The sequence below is a fragment of the Trichomycterus rosablanca genome, chromosome 1 (assembly GCF_030014385.1).
Source record: "Trichomycterus rosablanca isolate fTriRos1 chromosome 1, fTriRos1.hap1, whole genome shotgun sequence".
In the NCBI taxonomy this organism is placed as follows: Eukaryota; Metazoa; Chordata; class Actinopteri; order Siluriformes; family Trichomycteridae; genus Trichomycterus; species Trichomycterus rosablanca.
The window spans coordinates 38,965,949-38,986,552 of NC_085988.1; the positions used below are offsets into that span (position 1 = coordinate 38,965,949).

Here is a 20,604-nt window from a genome sequence, read left to right on the forward strand (position 1 = left end):
CTGATAACTTACCCATTTGTCCTCTTTAGTTTAAGTGACTATGTGAACTAGGATGAATTAGAATTTCAAGCTTTCACAGTGTATTATAATGTCAGAGAATTTGCTCTTCTGCATTTTAACTTAAATATTTTTTTTTACAAATGATCACTGTTTGGTGGAAAAGAGTGGTAAATATGATATTCTCTTTACTGCTGGATAGGATCCTCTCTTGTTTAATGGAACATCTTTACACTGATAAGATGGTGGAAGACTGTGAGCACAGGCTGCTGGAACTGCAGTACTTTATCTCCAGAGACTGGAAGTGAGTGACTAATGATTTCATGACCTTGTCTGTACAGTGACTGTGCATTCAGCAATGCATTTGATTTTCCATCCCTTAGAGGCCAGGTAATGCAGTTTGTGTATATTTTATTACCCTCCATGAGTCAGGAATGGTGTAACATGCAGCCATAAAACACTTGGGAAACAAATTAGGAAAGAAAGTCTTTCCAGTGATGGATGTTTTTTTGATTTGGTTTTTAAAGTAGAATGTATGACTTGTAGATTATTTGGAAAAATATGTAACAACAATTAGTAGTGACAGAACTAAGGTCATAATAAAGTGTCAAACTAAAGTCACAATACCACTAATCATGAGACACACATTTAACACACAACATATTAAAGGTTGCTAGTAATAAAGGTTTTTGTAATAAAGCTCAGAATTTTTAAGAGTGTAAAAAGATGATTGTATTTGTCTATATACAGGATTCCTTTTAGCTGCTTCAATTAGGGGTCAAAACGGCAGATCATTAAAACACATATTTGATTTGGCACCATTTTTATGCCTGGCATAATTCTCCTGTTTATCTGGTCTTGAGACTGGCCATAACGGTGTGCTAATGAGTCTCCCTTCAAAAACTATGCACTATGGTTCATGCAATACCGTGCACCAGGATGTATTTGTTAGCTTAGCCCATCCTACTTTTATGTCACATGATCTTACATTGTGTTTACCTGCATCATTTCATCTATTTTCATGCCTAGCATTGTTGGGAATTACTGTCAATGTGAGCTCACGTGCTATCACCTTTGAATAATAGGTACCCCCCTTGCCCTGGTTGCATTACTGTTATATTGTGATTAGGATTCATATTGCCAGTGCAATACAGATTCACTTGAATGAAGTCAAAGCGAATGAACTGACATGTAAAACTGTCTAATTTTTTTACTCTCTCTCTCAGGCTGGACCCAATCCTCTATAAGAAGTGTCAGAATGATGCTTCCCGAATTTGCCACACTCATGGGTGGAATGAGACCAGTGAGTTTATGCCACCCGGAGCAGTTTTCTCCTGTCTGTACCGCCACGCTTACCGCACTGAGGAACAGGGGAGACGGGTAGGAGCACTATCACAGACACATCCCTCGTGTAAACTAATTGAAGTTAAAGGCAAATGGAACCATTGTAGTGTAAAATCTAAAAGTCATTTTAAGTGGCTTTTCTTTGACTGAGAGTGCTTTGATTTATAGTTAATGTCTTGGTTGAGATTTATTTGCTTACTTATCTAAGCATAACCTCAAATGTAACCACAGGATTCCTCTGATGAAGAGATTAATGAGACTGTAAGTACTGTGTTTTTGTTGCAGATGCTTTAAAGTTCCTGTATATTTAATCAAATTGTTTTTGCATGCTGCAATGGGGGAAAATGAAAGCTTTGAATTGCAGTGATTTGCTCAGACACTGCTAAAGCTTCAGTCTTGCAAATACCGTCTTTGCAAAAGGTTGAATTTAGTAATATGTATGTAATACTGTGTGTGTTACTGGTTAAATTACACGAAGACTGGAAATTTAAGGGAGTGATAATTTTAAAATGATTTCTGGATGACAAGGGAAATGGGATGCGTTGGTTAATTTGGTGTTTAAATGTGTTTGATGCTTTTGCTCCACAGTGAACATATAATTAAGTGAGCTGTGTGGTGTTTTGTGTGAGTGACCACTGTGGAGAAAAATAGGACATTGTCAGTCTGTGGAAAAGTGTGCAGTGTGCTTTATCTTTGCGTGTTTTGTTTGCAGTTATCTCGTGACTGTAAGACTGAAGTGCAGCGTATTCTCCACCAAAGAGCACTAGATGTGAAGCTGGACCCTGACCTGCAAAGGCGGTGTATGACTGACCTGGGAAAGTGGTGTAGTGAGAAAACCGACTCTGGACAGGTTAGCAAAACTTTATATGATATATCAAAGTTTCGTAAGCTTTTTGCAAAACCCACACAGGGTAGAAAAGCTGAAATGGGAATCTGTTGCCCTGAGTTCTTATGTCATTACTAGCCAGTTTCTGGGGGAAAAGGACCCACTACGACCCTGACCAGGATAAAGCAGTGGTCAAAACATGAAAATAAATAAATGAATGAAATTATTTTGTCGTTTTTTTATGGTCTCTCAGATTTCCTAGCTACCAACTTTTTGAGCCATTTAGTACAGTCCAGGCAGATCCTAGGGTTCTAGTGTTCAAAAACACTTTGGGCATTTTCTTTTCATTTTTGTAATCATACATTTTTGCAATGTTTATTGTTTAACCTGGGAAAAAAAGTACTTTAAAAGTACAATTTGCCATAGTAAAATAATATTATTGTTAGGGCTTGTTAAGGCTCTGTATATTGTGTATCTAGAAAAGGAACCAATGTGGAGTTTAATAGCACAGCTCTATTACTTAATTCACAATGTGGTTTAGTTACTAAGGAGTAGCTCATAAATGCTACTACATATTTACCTACATTTTCCAGACGCAGACAAATCTGATTCAAATTTTGACCCACTCATGGTGACTTAAGTTTTACTATGATCAGATTACTGATTTTGCCCTTGATATGTGTGTTTTTGTGTATATGCACTTCAGGAGTTGGAGTGTCTGCAGGATCATTTGGAGGATTTGGGTTCAGACTGTAGAGATGTAGTGGGTAACCTCACAGAGCTGGAGTCTGAGGTAAAAAAGGGTATACCTTTTTAAAGAATTTGATATTTTTCATATTAGTATTGTGGTTTAAACTCTGTTTTTGTTCTTCTTTAAGGATATTCAGATTGAAGCCCTTTTAATCCGAGCTTGTGAACCAGTCATCCAGTCCCATTGCCATGTAAGTCAAGTACACCAGACACATCCTAAATACATACGCTATATGAACAGAATTATTTGGACACCTGACTATGAGCTTGTTGGATATCCCTTTTTAAAAACCAATTGTATTACAAACCCCATTTGTAAATATAAACAAATTTAGAATTTAATGTCTGCAACACACTGTTGGGACTGAAGCTAAATTAAAAATTAAAAGTTTGTACAATATTTAAGTCAAGCCACTCCACAATAAGCTGGTAAATTAGTAACCGGTGAGGAAATCATGATGGTGTATAAAAAAAAGATCCACCAACTTTTTTGGAAATGTGGTTTGAAAGTTGTAGCTACAACAGCCATTCTTCTAAAAAGGCTTTGAAGTATGTCTGTGGGAATTTATGCCCATTCAGTTATAAGAGCACTCATATGACTGGGAACTGAATGTTGGCAAAATAAACGCCTCAATTGATGTTGCAGTTCATTACAAAGTGGTTCAGTGGGGCTGAGGTCAGGCCTCTGCAGGTCATGCTGGAACAGAAAAGAACATTCCCTTAAACTATTGCTGCAAAAATGCAAGAATATAATTTCTGTTATATCATGCCTGTTAGCAGTTGTTGTGGCTGAATCACATTCAAAAATTAGGGGTGTACCTATATAACTATATATAGTGTATTTACAGATATTAGACAAAACGGCTTCAGTATAATTTTCATTTATTAAAATGAAAAGATATTTATGCTTTGGGTATTTTGGCTTGCTGCTGACTTTTTTCTTCTTTTTTTTCTATTTTTTGGTTTAATAGGAGGTGGCAGATAATCAGATTGATACCGGAGATCTAATGGAATGTCTTGTGCTCAACAAACACCAGAAGGAAATGAATGAAAAATGTGCTGTGGGGGTCACTCACTTCCAACTGGTAACACACTTTAAACATTTTGTTTAATTTTGTTTTCTGAGACACATCATCAACCTCTGCACTGATACTTAATGTGCTGAATAAAAAGTGAATGACTCAGATCAGCTAGACTATAGTAAAAAAAAAAAAAAAGGGTTCTCGATGGACAAGTAGCAGTCTTCTCAGAGCAGTAAACAAATTTTGTGGCATAAGCTAAGCAGATATGTTTACAAGTCACAAAATACAGTCCAAAGTCTAAAGTCAAGTCACGAGTCTTTCAACTGGTCTAAATCAGATCACGAGTATTTAGGTTACAGTCCAAGTCTCAAGTCAATATAACATACACAAAGCATATTTTGTAAGTGTAGTGTAAACATAAACAACTAATATATACGTTCAGATTTTAAAAACACAACATTGTCACTTTGTATTTTTTACATCAGTCCTTTTCCTTTTTTTTATATCCTAAACATTTCATACACATTTTTACTCAGAACTTGTGACGATCTGTTTGCAGTATAAATTTTGTTTCGTGAAGTGAAAACAGATTATTGTTGGCTAGAACGTAATGTAAGTAGGTGTGAATTCTATATCAAGTCAGTGTACGCTAAGGATAAGCAGATGGAAAAGAATTGTACTTTATAAAGCTGGAATGTAGGCTAAACAGCTAGCGTAAACTAAACAAACCTATCCGGTTGTTTTTTTAGATGCCTTTGAAGTTTAAAGTGCTCCAGCCAGTTTCTTTAATTTGTTTCCCACAGTCTTTGCTTTATTTAAAAATAGTGCTTGAAGATTAGAGAAGCAGTGGTTTTGGATAGGCCTCAGGATAAAGGACAGAACATTATGGGGTATAAAGAAATGTAAGGAATTAATACAACAATGGTGTGCTGGTAACCAGAACAGGGAAATTACCCATCTACAGTGCAAACCACACTTCAAGCAAATCACCACAAAAAAGACACCAAATACATAAAGCAATTCACCACACGATAATCCAAAAACAGTGCCAGGACACTAGCCCAACTTTGAATATAGACTGCGGCTCAGTCGCAATGGTCAGTTTCTGCTCATGAACATTATTAACATATTGATTTATACCAGCTGGATACTTTTTCCAAGTGCAAGGCCTACCTGTTTGTAAGTGCTAGTTACTTTGGTAGATAACTTTTGAAGATAATAGGTTGCTTTAAAAGCACTTGTCCTCATTCAGGTTTGCTTCCTTTGCTAGGTAAACTAGCTGCATGCAGTAACTACAAAAAGTGTAGCGGCACCATACAATGGGTAAAATAGCAAGTTCCTAAAACGCTACAAAACAAGCAAGCATCAGCATTACATGGCTGCACAGAATCTGGGCAATTATGATGTCTTAAAAAAGCAGTGCATTTGAAAGAACAACCACACTATGACTGTATTTGTGTGACATACTAATATTAAGTGCTGTCACAAGGTAACTGGGTCGCACATAAGGAACTACTGTGGCTGTGAAAAAGTCTTTACCTGGGACTGCACCTGTTAAATGGGGAATTAATCATGCTTTAATGTGGGTTTATTAAGTCCTTTCTGTGACCAAAAGTGTCTGAACCCCTTTGAATTCTTTTCACCAGTGGACTGTTAATATGGATTACTGCTACATTTTGGTAATGTGTTCAGTTGTTTTGTACAGGACCTTAGAAATGATTAAAATGTATATTTACACACTGCTGCACTGATGCATTCCTAATATGTTGTGTGTAAGTGTGTCAGATATTCCTAAACTTACTGGGACTCTTCTTTTATCATCAGATCCAAATGAAAGACTTCCGATTCTCCTACAAGTTCAAGATGGCCTGCAAAGAGGATGTTCTAAAGCTTTGCCCAAACATCAAGAAGAAGTGAGTCCAATCACATCACATACAGATGTATCACATACTACACTTACAGTCTGACATATTTAATGAATTGTTGCACTAGTATTCTGGTGTCACATGCATGTGTGTTTGCATGTAGGGTGGATGTGGTGATCTGTCTGAGCACCATGGTCAGGAATGATACCCTGCAGGAGGTGAAGGACCAGCGTGTTTCCACGAAGTGCCGTAGACAGCTCAGAGTGGAAGAACTGGAGATGGTAATTCCTCGATCAAAAGCTATAAATAAAGCTACAGTGTAAAGTGTATATATAGAAAGCCCCCAGCTGGTGCAGCGGGATTATCCGCTTGCACACCAGTGCCAAGATTGTGAGATCCTGGGTTTGAATCTTGGCTCTGCTACCAGTCGGCTGAGCACCCTCTGTCAGGCACAGTTGGCTAATTCCTGCAGCAGACAAACTTGGCTTTCAGTCTGCTGCGTGGGAGAGACTGGACTATAGGGTGGGATTATTAATGCTATGTAAGGATCTTGGTTGCCCAGGATGCCTGTACAGAAAGTGGAGGAGCGCAGAGATCAGGGCGTGGCTTTTCTTTTACTCAGTGTGTGAATATGGCTTTTGTCATTACTTGATCATCTTTTGTAAAGTACTACAAAAAGCTGTAATTGTGTTTTCTTGCAGTCGGAGGATGTCCGCCTGGACCCAGATCTGTATGACAACTGTAAACAAGACATTAAGGATCACTGTCAGAACGTGGTGTATGGCAATGCTCAGGTCAGTCTTTGTTTTATTGCATTGCCAACTTTTTTGGGCAGCAAATTAAGAAAGTGAACATTTAAAGTCAAGTCAAGTCAACTTTATTTATATAGCGCTTTTTACAATATACATTGTCTCAAAGCAACTTTACAAAATCCAGGACCAACAGATACAAAAACCCCTGTTGAGCAAGCCGAGGGCGACTGTGGCAAGGAAAAACTCCCTGAAAATTACAGGAAGAAACCTTGAGAGGAACCAGACTCAACAGGGCCCATCCTTCTTGGGTGGTCTGGAGGATACTTTAAATAAATACACGATTTACACAAATCATACAAACACAGAATTGAATGATCTAAAAGTCATACAGTGGTAATAAATAGATAAATAAACAATTAAATAATAATAGAGTTGTTATCCGCTCTAGTCTTCAATAAAGTCTGTAGTGATTTCTTGTCGTTGCAATTACTCCAGACCCGTCACATCTGACAGGAGCAGCATCGTTGTCCCGGCAGTCTCGACTTTAATCCTTAACCTCGGCGGGTAAACAGGTTTCCATCAGAATGCCCTCGGGGTAAAACAACAGAGAATGTAGTTAATAATGTACAATGCTAGTTGACAAACAGTTTTACAGAGAGTTTTAGACTCCGGCAGCCCTAATTATTACAGCATAACTAAAAGGGAGAGCGAGCAGGTAACAAGGTCATGAAGGCTTTCACAGGACATCAGCGCCCACCTCTCCTACCCAAACCAGAGTGATTGGACAAGAGAGGCAGAACGACAGCGACCCAACATCCCTGATCACCACAAGTTTCTATGACCAAGAACCCCCAAGCCCTGCGCCTTTGTCTATATTAATCAAAAGCCTGAGAAAATAAATATGTTTTCAGTTTAGACTTAAACATTGAGACTGTGTCCGAATACCGAACAGAGGCAGGAAGATTATTCCAGAGTTGTGGAGCTTTGTAGGAAAACGCTCTTCCACCAGCTTTGGTCTTTTTAATTTTAGGAACTATAAGTAACCCTGCATCTTGTGAACGAAGTGGACGTGCTGGGTTGTAGTAATTAATAAGCTCACTCAGATACTGTGGAGCCAGACCATGTAGCGCTTTATAGGTTAGTAAAAGTATTTTGTAATCAATGCGAAATTTAACTGGCAGCCAGTGTAGAGATGATAGAACAGGAGTGATATGATCAAATTTTTTAGTTCTAGTTAGCACTCGAGCTGCTGCATTTTGAACTAACTGGAGTTTGTTTAAGGATCTACCAGAGCATCCAGTTAGAAGAGCATTACAATAATCTAACCGAGAAGTTATAAACGCATGGATCAGTTTTTCGGCGTCATTAACAGATAGTATATTTCTTATTTTAGAGATATTACGCAAATGATAGAAAGCAACTCTAGTAATATTATTAATGTGTGTATCAAAGGAGAGATCTGAATCTATTGTGACACCTAAGTTTTTTACATCTGGGCTGGGAGTAACAGAGAACGTGTTTAAGTTTAGCACCAGGTTAGACAACTTGTCTCTTGCAGCTTTAGAGCCAACAAGTAAAACCTCAGTTTTATCTGAATTAAGTAAAAGAAAATTACACGACATCCAGTTTTTTATGTCGTTTACACAATCTTCTATCTTACTGATTGTGTCAGTATCATTTGGTTTGGCTGATATATACAGCTGTGTGTCATCTGCATAGCAGTGAAAGTTTATGCCATGTTTATGAATAATTTCACCTAGTGGAAGCATATAGAGTGTAAATAATAGCGGTCCAAGTACCGACCCCTGTGGAACACCACACTTTACTTTTGTAGTTTCTGAGCATTTATTATTTACATAAACGAATTGAGAGCGGTCAGTCAAATATGATTGAAACCAAGAGAGTGCGAGTCCTTTAACACCTACTGTATTTTCTAGCCTCTCCAGTAAAATGTTATGATCGACCGTATCAAACGCTGCGCTAAGATCTAATAGAACAAGAAAAGAGACACATCCATTATCAGAAGACATTAACAACTCGTTAACTACTCTAATTAATGCGGTTTCGGTACTATGGTTGGGTCTAAATCCTGATTGAAATTTTTCATGAATACAATTTTCATTCAAATAAGAACATAGCTGTTTGGAAACGACTTTTTCTAATATCTTTGAGACAAAAGGAAGGTTTGAAATTGGCCTATAATTAGATAAAACATGTGGATCAAGATTAGGTTTTTTAATCAGGGGTTTAATAACAGCACTTTTAAACAATTTAGGTACATACCCAAGGCTAAGGGATGCATTGATTAATGTAAGCAGGGGCTCTACAATAGCTGGGAGTAAATCTTTAAGTAAACGAGTTGGAACAGGATCGAGTATACACGATGATGACTTCGATGATTTAATCAACACAGTTAGTTCATTTTGGGAGATTGGATTAAAGGAATTTAGTTGGATTAACTCGTTACTATTATCACCAATGCTGCTCGGAGTGAGTCCATACTTAACATTGGCAAGTGACACACTCTGACTCTGAAGTCGTATTTTTTCTATCTTGTCATTAAAGAATGTTTAAAAATCATCACTGGTACAGTCGGGTGGTATATTAGATTCAGTTTCATTGACGTTTTTAGTTAATTTGGACACTGTCTCAAAAAGGAATCTAGGATTGTTTTTATTTTTCTCTATTAGGGATGAATAATATACAGATTTAGCTTTTATAAGTGCATGTTTATACTCAGTTAGAGCATCTTTCCAAGCAATCTTATACACCTCCAGTGTAGTGTGACGCCACTTACGTTCTAATTTTCGTGCTGCTTGTTTAAGTGCGCATGTGTGGTCATTGTACCATGGAGCAAGTTTTTTCTCCCTAATCAGTTTAGTTTTGAGTGGGGCTACGTTATCTAAGGTTGTGCGCAGTACGGTCTCTAGGTTTTGAGTTGCCTGATCTAGTTCTTTAGGTTCTGATGCTGATATATTTGGTAATTCTGGTAGGCAGTTTATGAACGCTGCTGCAGTTGCAGATGTAATAGTGCGCTTACATTTAAAACGATTTGGTTGCTGTATATTATTGGACAGGGACACTTCATATATTAGTAGGGAGTGATCAGAGATTAAGTCATTCTGTGGTATAATTTCCAAGTTGTCTATGTTTATACCATAAGTAAGTATTAAATCTAAGGTATGTTTACAGCGGTGAGTGGGTCCTGTTACATTTTGGGTGATGCCTAAAGATTCTAAAATAGAGTCAAACGCAATTTTGAGTGGATTACATTTATCCTCATAATGAATATTAAAGTCACCAACAATTAGAGCTTTCTTAGTTGATAAGACTAATTTAGAAAGAAAATCGGCAAATTCGTTAAGAAATTCTGAGTAAGGACCAGGGGGTCGATAAACAGTAACCAGTTTAAACATACTATTTTTATCAGATGAACATTTATTGGTTATGTCAGAGATAAGAACTTCAAATGAGTTTGTTATGGGAGTTGATTTTACAGTAAGACCTATGTCTTTATCATAAATTGTGGCTATTCCTCCACCACGACCGCTAAGACGTGGCTTATGTTCATAACTGTAACCCGGAGGAGATGCTTCATTTAAACCTAGATACTCATCAGGTCTAGCCCAGGTCTCGGTTAAACACAGGGCACTAAGACAATTATCTGTAATTATTTCATTTACAATTACTGTTGTACTGTTAACTTTACTAGGGTTTTCATGATGCTCATTTAGATTAATTTTAATTAAGTTATTATGACATACTTTTTTATTTTGTTTTGGCTTACACCTGCCACGGTAAACAGACACAGTCTCAATGGTTTGTGACCTAAGGATTCCGGGTGACGTCCGATGGCGACTCGCAGACAGTTGGTTAGGCCTGTTAGTCTGCTGCCTGGTCTTGGCTCTGGATAGTCATTTACCACTATCTGCCGCTACACTAACGCGGTGGTAAAGCCTGTCACCTATGCTGCAAGAAATGCGAGCAGCACCCTCCCACGTGGGGTGGACACCATCCCGCTTCAAAAGACCAGGCCTTCCCTCAAAGGTGGACCAGTTATCTACAAAATCAATGCAGTTTTCTGAGCACCATTTAGACATCCAGCGGTTCAGCGACAACAACCTGCTGTAGGTTTCGCCACTGGGTCGAATCGGTAAGGGGCCAGAGCACACTACTGCCTCAGACATCGACCTAGCTAACTCACACACCTCTTTAACATTACTCTTAGTAACCTCAGACTGCCGTAAACGAACATCATTAGTGCCGACGTGGATAACAATCTTCGAAAATCTACGATTAGCATTAGCCAGCACTTTCAGGTTTGCTCTGATGTCAGGCGCCCTGGCCCCCGGAATACAAGTGACTATGGTTGCTGGTGTCTCTATGGGGGTTGCAATACGCACGTGTCGGAGCTGAGAATCTCCTATAACCAGAGCACTTACATTAACAGGCTTCTCAGCGGGTGGCTCACTGAGTGGGGAAAACCTGTTGGACACGTGCAACTGAGATGGTCGGTGCTTTGCCCTACGACTATGTCGCCGAGACGTCACCCAGTCGCCCCGCTGTGAGGGCTCTAATGCCGGAGTCTGGGGTTCTACACCTGAACTGCTGGCATTCGGGACTGCTACAGCTGAATCTAAGCCCTCACTAGTAGTAGTCTGTTCTAACGCCCGAATGCGCCCTTCTAACACTGAGATCTTCTCCGTCAGACTAACAACTAATCTACACTTATCACATGTAAAGTTATCACTAAACACGGAGAAGGAATAACTGAACATATTACACTCGGAACATGGATATAATGCTCCTGCTGGGGCCATAGTAACAAAGAAATATACTTAGCTTTACAAGATGAGTTGGAGATGATGTTTATGTTGGATTCACCGGCGCTTCTGCTGGTAGTCACAGAAGAACGGCTTTAATTCCGGATGAAACAGGCGATGATGAGCTGGAATACAAAAACCACCAACCAAACAACACATGCGCTTCGTTCGGACAAAAGCGGCTGTAATTCTAAAGGAGAACGGTGTTATGCGCTGGTGTACAAAACAAATAAACGCGCTTCCTACGAACAGAAACGGTTATAACTTCCCACAAAACAGAGGTGTTTTAAGAGCTGAAATACAGAACACAACCAAACACAAACGCGCTTCGTGCGGACCGAAAACGGTTTTAATTCTGGATAATTATGATGTTTATGCGCTGAAGTACAAAAACAAACAAAACCGGCTTCGTTCGGATGCCGGTAGCAGAAGTTTCCTAGTTTCCAACACAGCACGAATTTACGTTAGTAAACACAAGCGCTTTTTTACGATAAACAAAATAAAACTAAATCAACAACACACGGAAGATTAACGTATAAATTATATGTTTAAAACATACGTATATAAAAAGTTATTTAGCTAAAGGCTACAAACAAACAACTAGGCTAGCGTCTCAGCGTCTCAAAACATTCTACAAAACAGATGATTTTTTTTTCCATGTTGTAAAACGAAAGACTTGTGCCTAATCACCATTTCATCACTCGCCCACATGAGGAGTGATTGTGTTCAACAGTTTTGTGACTTTTTTTTCATTTCACTTCTCTCATATTTATGGGTCACCACATTGGATCCTTCTGGTTTGCATAGCTGATTTAGCTGTTTGACCTCCAACAAAACATGACATAGCCAATCATGTGTGTGTAGATGCCTGATCAGATGATAGCACCACAGAGACCCAAACCCCAAATCTCACAGTTAGTGTGGCTATCGGGATTTACCAGTGCGACACCCAAGTGCCCTTTGTGACATGCCCTTCGAATGAATATGTTTATTTTTCCTGGCATGTTTTATTTTGTAATGTAATGCTAATGTTGGTGTCTTGTGAATGGCAGGTGATTGAGTGCCTGAAGGACAATAAAAACCACCTTACCCAGCGTTGTCACCAGAAGATCTTTAAACTACAGGAGACTGAGATGATTGACCCTGAACTTGATTTTCAGCTTATGAGAGTTTGTAAGCAAATGATCAGGGTGAGTGAAAAGCATGTATATGTAGAGATGTCTTGAGTTTCATGTCTGAGGAGCTTTGTTGTGGTCAGTAACAGCTTTTGTAAATGTAGTATTTTTTACCCGAGTGCCAACATAAAGGCACCACTCATAAATCCAGGGGGAATTATAGCTGCAAATTAAAACTGAGAAGTAACTATTATTAATAATTTAATTTCATCAACCGCTTTATCCTTGTCAGGGTCACGGCGGGTCTGGTTTCAATGGGAAATGCTGGCCGTAATGCAGATATACACTGAACAGGATGCAAATCCATGGCAGGGCTTCAGCCACCCGCCTTCCCCCAGACATAGCCAATCATGTCTGTTTAGACTCCTGGCCAGTCGATAGTACAGCTGAGATTTGAACAAGATAGGCTAGCCTAAAAGACCGCTGCTTAATTAATAGTAGTGAGTTCCCCTGCATTTATTAGTGCTGTTTTTATGTAAGGTCACTGTATTCATATTGGCACCCAAATGATAGATAGTACACATTACCATTGCTGTGTGAGGGTGTAATGTGAAATGCCTCTTTGTAACATGACTTTTGTTGTTGTAGCGATTCTGTGCTGAAGCTGATGCCAAAAGCATGCTACAGTGCTTGAAACAAAACAAGAACAGTGAACTTATGGACCCAAAATGCAAACAGATGATCACCAAGAGACAGATTACCCAGAATACAGGTACAAACAAACACTTAAATATTTCCACCGCCTAGCCATTGGTACACAGTTCTTGGTTGTGAATTTTCATGTCCAATAGATTTAACTGGGATTTTTTTTACATGTGTCTAGATTACCGCCTAAACCCTGTCCTGAGGAAGGCCTGTAAGGCTGACATCCCTAAGTTCTGCCAGAACATCATTAATAAAGCAAAAGATGATGTGGAGTTAGAGGGCCAGGTCATCTCATGCCTGAAACTTAAATATGCTGATCAGGTCTGTTTTAATGCACTCAATTTTGTTGGATTCATTTGTAGTTTAACATTATATAACTGAATATACTTTTCTGTGGTTGTAACTGGCGTCATACTGTTTGCACAGCGTCTTTCTTCCGACTGCGAGGGCCAGATCATGGTGATTTTACAGGAATCTGCCTTAGACTACAGGCTGGACCCTCAGCTCCAGAAGCAGTGCATGGACGAAGTCAGTTCTACCCTCTACAGTTGGATGCATGACTTTAATAAGATGTAAATCTACATGGTCTAATCTTGTACCTGTGTCTCGTAGATCCCTCGGCTGTGTGCGGAGGAGGTAGCGGCTCAGGAACAGACGGGTCAGGTGGAGGAATGTCTTAAAGTGAATCTGCTCAAGATCAAACACGAAGGCTGCAAAAAGGTAACTCCTGACTAATGCTGGCTGCTCAAGGTGCCTGGACAAAAGTAGATAGTAGTGCATGACTCTTTATATGGTGGGTGAATAAAGGAGAGAGAGGTCAGCCCCTGTGTGCATGTTAGAGGGGGTACATAATAGTCTGTGGCTCTGTTTGGTCACGGTACGGCTTTTCGAAGTAAATTCGGGGAATTTGAGACATCTATGTTGTAATGAAAAAAGTGCAATTCTGATATCACCCATGTGATGGATTGAGGCCCTGTCCCAGGTTGTTCCTGCCTTGCACCCAGTGTTTCTTGGTGGAACCGGACCCACCACAGTCCAGACAAGAATAAAGTGTTTGATGCAAATAAAATGAACTACACTTTTTCAGTTGAATGATTGACATGAAAAAAGAAAATGAACATATTTTGGAGTATCAGGATTTTTTTTTTTTATTATTGTCATGTCACAATTATTCAACATTTACATAATATTGTTAATCTTGTTATTCAATTTTAGATCATACAGACTAGCAGTAGGTTATTATAACATGATTAAACCATTTTCGCTACTTTTAATTCAGCGGCTTAAGTCAACCACTTTATTCCCGTCAGACAACAGCAGAATATCTTGGACAGGTCAGAAATCCATCACATGGTTTGTCACCCCATACATAGCTCTAATGAAGAGTATTAATCCTTTTTGTTTGTATGGCAGAGTTTTTTCACACTGGCGTTTTCAGTGTTACTATTTAAAAAGCAAAGATTGCTGCTGCTGTATAAAAGTAACTAGTCATTTTTACACTTATTTTGTTTCAATTGAAAGGATTTTTAAACAGATTGCCCATTTTTTTTTTATTTACCTTTGTCTGCTCTATTTTGATTTGTAAATAAAAAGGAACTATTGCAAATGTGTGTGTGTGTGTGTGTGTGTGTGTGTGTGTGTGTGTGTGTGTGTGTGTGTGTGTGTAGGAGGTACTGAACATACTTAAGGAGAGTAAGGCGGATATCTTTGTGGATCCAGTGTTACACACAGCATGTGCACTAGATCTTAAACATCAGTGTGCTGCTATCCCGCCCGGCAAAGGAAGACGTGAGTACACACAAGTTACTGCATGCCTGATCATATTTTACAGTGTTGCTTCTCCACCTATTTATAAGCTGGGTTGAAACAGTGGCCAAACACTTGTACACATGCATGTATAGAAACAAGGTTCAGGTGCCCTGAAGATAAGGGCCCTACTACATTCACGGAAAAATGTGCTTAATGTCATGGACCTTGTTTTTCAAAAATCAAATATTTCATGGATTTTTAAAGAGAAGTGCCAGATTTCACATAATCGGTTGGGAGTTTTCCAAACTCAGTTACCAAAGTAGTGTTTTTTTTTTTTTTAGCTGCTTTACACTTTGACATTTTTAAGATGATCAAGTGTGTAGCGAAGCACACTTTTCCATTGATTATGGAATCCCCAAAGGGACAAAATACACTCAATGTGTAAACACACACATTAAACATTGTCAGCACACTACAGCACAGAAAAGTCTGTTACACTAACTTAAGAATATTAATTTTGCTGCATGTTCTCAGAGATGTCCTGTCTGATGGAGGCACTTCAGGACAAACGATTAAGACTCCAGCCAGAGTGTAAAAAGAGACTGCAGGACCGCATAGACATGTGGAGCTATGCTGCCAAGGTAACACACAATTACATTTTACATGCTCAAAATATTTGGTTTCATTGCTCATATCTGACTGACAGCATTAAGCTTTTTAAAGTTGCTGTTTAATGTTTCTGGTAATTTTGCTGTATTAAACATTAGCTTTCCCACCTAAAGAGTCACAAAACAGCTTGGATTTTGTATATGCATGTTTTGTGTATGTACACTATTTCACTACTATCTATTTCCAGTATGTTACTAATTGTCACCCTTGAAATTCAGTGTTCAAATCTTCAAATAGTGTCTCATACAAAGAACTAAAAATCTAACCATAGTCAACAATCATAATACTCATTTGGAAACTGAGACTGAGAGCGGTTTGATTTGGCTTACAAATACCCAGTACATACAAAAATGCAATACTACTTGTAACATTTCTTGGGCGGCACGGTGGCTAAGTGGGTAGCACTGTCGCCTCACAGCAAGAAGGTCCTGGGTTCGATCCCCAGGTGGGGCGGTCTGGGTCCTTTTTGTGTGGAGTTTGCATGTTCTCCCCGTGTTCGCGTGGGTTTTCTCTGGGTACTTCGGTTTCCTCCCACAGTCCAAAGACATGCAAGTGAGGTGAATTGGAGATACAAAATTGTCCAAGACTGTTCGATATATAACCTTGTGAATTGATGAACCTTGTGTAATGAGTAACTATCGTTTCTGTCATGAATGTAACCAAAAGTGTAAAACATGACGTTAAATTCCTAATAAACAAACAAATGCAACATTTCTTTTTGAATGCAGTATTAGTCTGTATAGTCTTTCATTATTCGGTGTCATTTCTGTTGTCCTCTAGGTGGCACCGGCAGAGGGCTTTTCAGACTTGGCTGGTCAGGTCCTGTTGTCTCCTGCTAAGAACTACATTTTAAGCATGCTGGCTATGTCTGTGGTGTTGCTTTTTTTTATGGGACTGTTGTGCGGCTGCCTAACCAAGCGTGTCACTCAGGAGCTGAAGGACAGGTAGAAGGTTTCCAGAGGCAGGAGACGACGGAGACCCCAGTGCCCTTTCCTCCTCCAACTTTATTTCACCTGAGGGGGAGAAGTCAGTTATGCTCCTCTCTGTCCCTGACTCACCCCAGGATGTGGCCATGCGCAGTGAGGAAGACCAAGTGAGACTCAAACTGTGCTTTTTTTCTGATACTGGCAGCACCATGTTGGGACCTGATTTTAACTTCTTCACACTGTCAACATTTTCTGACTGCTTCCCTCCTGAGTTGTCTGCTTCTCTCTGACTGGACCTACCTGCTGTAGACCTTTTGGACTGTGTGTGTGCGTGCCAGAAAATCAAGACGTTTTATGTCATCTTTTAGCTCTCTTCATGTTGCTGGGACTCCTGTTGCATTTCTCTTCTTCATATGCAGTTCATGTATTTATTGTGAATGCTGTTCCTCTATTGGCTGTTGTGGTAGGAGTTTACTTGTGTGCTTGGACTTTGTTGAGCTCGTGTGTTACTTTCTGGTCTGCCGAAGTGATGAGATGGAGACAGCAGGTTCTTGCTACTAAAAATCTTGGTGTGGTTTTGGGTGGTCACCAAAACACCTTAGTTGCAAGTGGTGACTAGTAAGTATATTTGTGGTATTGGGGTTTCATGTGTGCTTGGGTTGCACAGTTATAATACTTTATTTTAACTGATTGTAATTTGACTATTATTTGGCATAAATGTATGTTTTTTTTATGTGGTCAGATGTGTGATTTGTTTGGTCATTCTAAATGAAAGCAAACAATATAATAATTTATACTGCTAAATACCAGTAACAAATTAAAGATGCTTGATATAGTTGGGGTACTACTTAATGCATTAATAAGGCCATTTGTGATTGCCTAATTACCGAGGTGAAAATCATGGTGTAACTGTGCAGTGTCAAATGCTTACCTAATTCTGTTTATGGGCCTACTTGGTTTCAGTGTAATTTAAGTTTAGTAAGGTTTTTATTAAAAAAATGGAATGGACTAATTAAAGGAATTATTTTTTTATTAATCCAACCATTTTCTGCAACAGTACTGGAAGGATAGAAAACCAAAGGTCAATTTCATCGATTGTGTTTTTATGCTAATAGTGGTGAGCACTCTCTATACATCACTTCCCCCCCCCCCAGTAGGTGTTTAACTGGGTAAAGATCTGGTTACTGCAAAGGCCATAGACCCCTCCTAGATGAAAAAAAAGTTCCATCATAACAGATTGTGTACATTTGGTTTGCAGTTACACTTTCTTCTAAGATGCCTCACAGCTCAGTGTCCCCACTGCATTCCAGAACCAAAAAATCAAATCACTATGTGGTCAAGCATACAGGCCTGGACCATTCTCTTGGAAGATGCCACATGTGCTATATGGCCAAATGCTTTTGCTTGCTGGATATTCCATTTCAAAAACAAATGGAATTGAAATAGAGTAATATCAATGTGATCTTTTCAGTTTTATCAGCCACTTTTCTGAGAAGGCTTCTCACAAGAAGTATGTCTTTATATACCATGCTTTGTGCACAGGGGCTAAGTCATGTGAGAACAGGAAAGGGCCTTCCTAAAACTGTTGCTGCAAAGTTGGAAGCTTATAATTTTCTCTATGTAATTGATTTATGGGCACTTAGGTGGTGCAGTGGTTAAAACATGCTATGGATTTGGAGATATGACTAGATTGGGAGAAAAATGAAGAAAAATTGGTTTATTCCACCGGTTAGCAATTGAATTCAGTAATTAGAAGGGTTGTCCCAATACATTTGTTTATAGTGTATGTCTTTGCTTACTTGGCAAATATAGGGTAACGAATGACTCATCTGACCTTGTAATCCTGTTCTACATTGCTGTAGACTAGCTTTTCCTTTAATTTGTCAGCTTCCTGTCTGTCTGTTTTTAATGCTTTGGGTTGTTAATGAAGACTTCTGATGTAACACTCATCAGTTTCGTAGATTTCCTGTATACTGAGAGAACTGAAAAAAATCTCCTGATGTCTGAGCCATAAGAACTCAGGATCTAGGAATCCTAGGTGCAAGCTTTCAAACCTTTAAGTGGTATATAATTATGTGGATAAGGGTTAGATTATCTGAGGTTAAAACATTTGTTCTGAGATGTTTTATAATGTTCTAGAATATATAGTAGCATGGCCTTGGAGTGCATGTCAGGGAGCTCAGGAGCTCAGGCAGAAAACATGTTGATGCATATGTAACTCAAAAGGCTCTGCCCATAGCACTGCAGGAGCACCAGTATGATTTAAGGATGTAGATTCTTTGTGTTTTGCATTTCTTGTTGGCTTACCTTCCTAGATGTTTACCACCATTTGTGGTGTGCTGCTTGGTGACTGAAATTTTACTAGTGCCATTATTAAACTGTGCTAATAGCATTATGTTCAGCTCCCAAAGCCTCCCTGCAAAGCACATTGTTTTTCTAATGTATAGTTTGAATGCTCATATGGGTTGTGTGCTTGTCTTTACAACTTTGTTCAGTTGTGGCCTTAATTTATTTTTTATTTTATTTTTTATTAACATTAAAGTGTTTTCTGAATGCCTTGTTCTTTGGTATGTCCTAAATCTAGTGTTTTGTCATCAAAGTTAACAAAAAGGAAAAAAAAACATACCGTTCCTTCAAACTGGGCAGAGTGCATTTGTGAAATTTCAGTGCGAGGGGGAAATTAAAATGCATCAGAAAAGATTTTATTCATACAGGACTATAAATGAAGATGGTTTATAAGTAAAAGCCCACCGGCTGGTTTGGTTTTAGACCATCACAGAGAATTACTCTGAACACAAATGTACAGCCCTAATGTACTTCATTCTCATGAAGGCTCTGTTCATCTATCACCAGTCTCACTATATTTGCCTGGTGTGACTGTCAGCATATCAAAACTTCAATCGCATGTTGGTTATTCAGCTAAATCCGAAACACTTATAGAAAGGTGTTTTTGATCCCTAGCTGTAAATACCGACCCATTATGCTCCTCTGAGTGTGGGTGAGAATGTAACTGCTGTCTGAGAAGAGCCTCGGTATAGTCTTCATTCATTCCGGTTGTATTTGCTCTGTCAGACATGTACGTATTTGTACAAATCAAAGTGGATGGTTTAGTTTTTGTTCATGCTGTGCTTGGTTAAGCTGAGGATCATGTTGCTATGCTATGGGGAGAGAAACATACTGTTTATATACTGTATATAGCTCAGTTCTTCTGTTTTTTTTTAATCTTGTAGATAAAAGAACCTTGGACAGTTAATAGATTAAATTCACAGAAAAGCAGATGGACTGCACCCACCTTTACTGATCATGCATTGAGGCCAATTATTAAGCCCGGTGGTGAATTTTGCTAATTAATCTAGTCCCTAAATTCTACTTGGTCCACTAAAATAGTTCAGTTTTTTTCTGTCAGTATTATGTGATTGTAGCAATAGTTTCATGCCTACAGTTACCTTAACTTTAGGGTTGGCAGCACATCCAGCACTGTCCAGCTCCAAGTGTAGTCTGTCTATGAAGACAAATGAAGTCTGTCTAGTGCTAGATCCCTCCTTTCAGACAGAAACTATGTGAAGTCATTCTACAGGTACTCACTGCTGTATGTGATGTCTCTCCCATTTGAGAAGAGACATTAGATATAAAACTGCTAAATAGGAATAATGCATTTTGTTTTGTACCAATATGCCCCTCCTCTCTTAAGAAATGTACAAATTTACTAAAGGTATTTGACATTGAATCTAAATAAGCCATGTATTATAGACATATAAAATTGCCTTTTGTCTTTATTGGTTGTTTTTGTTATGTACAAAGTGATTTGGAGAATTGTTAATAAAATCAATTTCATGGTTTGTATTTTGGACTTCTTTTTAAACCATGCTGACATTTTCTCAATGTTCAGGCTGTGCCATGTTTACGTAGAAATGTAAGATTAAATTTCATGCTTTTAGAATGCATTTTTACATGCAAACAAACTAGAAATGCCTCGACCTTAACAGCCTCCCTCCCCATGTCATTTTAAGATACTGGTCCGTCAGTACCTAACAATCCAATATGCAAAGCTGTTATTCAAC

At 38.8% G+C, this 20,604-nt stretch overlaps 1 protein-coding gene across 3 annotated transcripts in view; it reads left to right on the forward strand.

The window, feature by feature from the left end:
- glg1a (golgi glycoprotein 1a) overlaps window positions 1-20,604 on the forward strand; it is a 37,808-nt gene that overhangs the window by 16,662 nt on the left and 542 nt on the right. The window contains exons 10-27 of one of the 3 annotated variants that reach the window (XM_062992712.1): window positions 200-301; window positions 1,224-1,377; window positions 1,573-1,602; window positions 2,054-2,191; window positions 2,874-2,960; window positions 3,046-3,108; window positions 3,889-4,002; window positions 5,764-5,852; window positions 5,968-6,085; window positions 6,506-6,598; window positions 12,432-12,569; window positions 13,143-13,266; window positions 13,378-13,520; window positions 13,626-13,727; window positions 13,812-13,919; window positions 14,867-14,987; window positions 15,483-15,589; window positions 16,398-20,382. In XM_062992712.1, coding sequence (XP_062848782.1) covers window positions 200-301; window positions 1,224-1,377; window positions 1,573-1,602; window positions 2,054-2,191; window positions 2,874-2,960; window positions 3,046-3,108; window positions 3,889-4,002; window positions 5,764-5,852; window positions 5,968-6,085; window positions 6,506-6,598; window positions 12,432-12,569; window positions 13,143-13,266; window positions 13,378-13,520; window positions 13,626-13,727; window positions 13,812-13,919; window positions 14,867-14,987; window positions 15,483-15,589; window positions 16,398-16,565 — 1,999 coding nt within the window. In that variant the 3' untranslated portion in view covers window positions 16,566-20,382. Of the gene's footprint in view, window positions 1-199; window positions 302-1,223; window positions 1,378-1,572; window positions 1,603-2,053; window positions 2,192-2,873; window positions 2,961-3,045; window positions 3,109-3,888; window positions 4,003-5,763; window positions 5,853-5,967; window positions 6,086-6,505; window positions 6,599-12,431; window positions 12,570-13,142; window positions 13,267-13,377; window positions 13,521-13,625; window positions 13,728-13,811; window positions 13,920-14,866; window positions 14,988-15,482; window positions 15,590-16,397; window positions 20,383-20,604 lie in introns of those variants that run through there. The other 2 variants (XM_062992728.1, XM_062992719.1) reach the window with 2 other exon arrangements.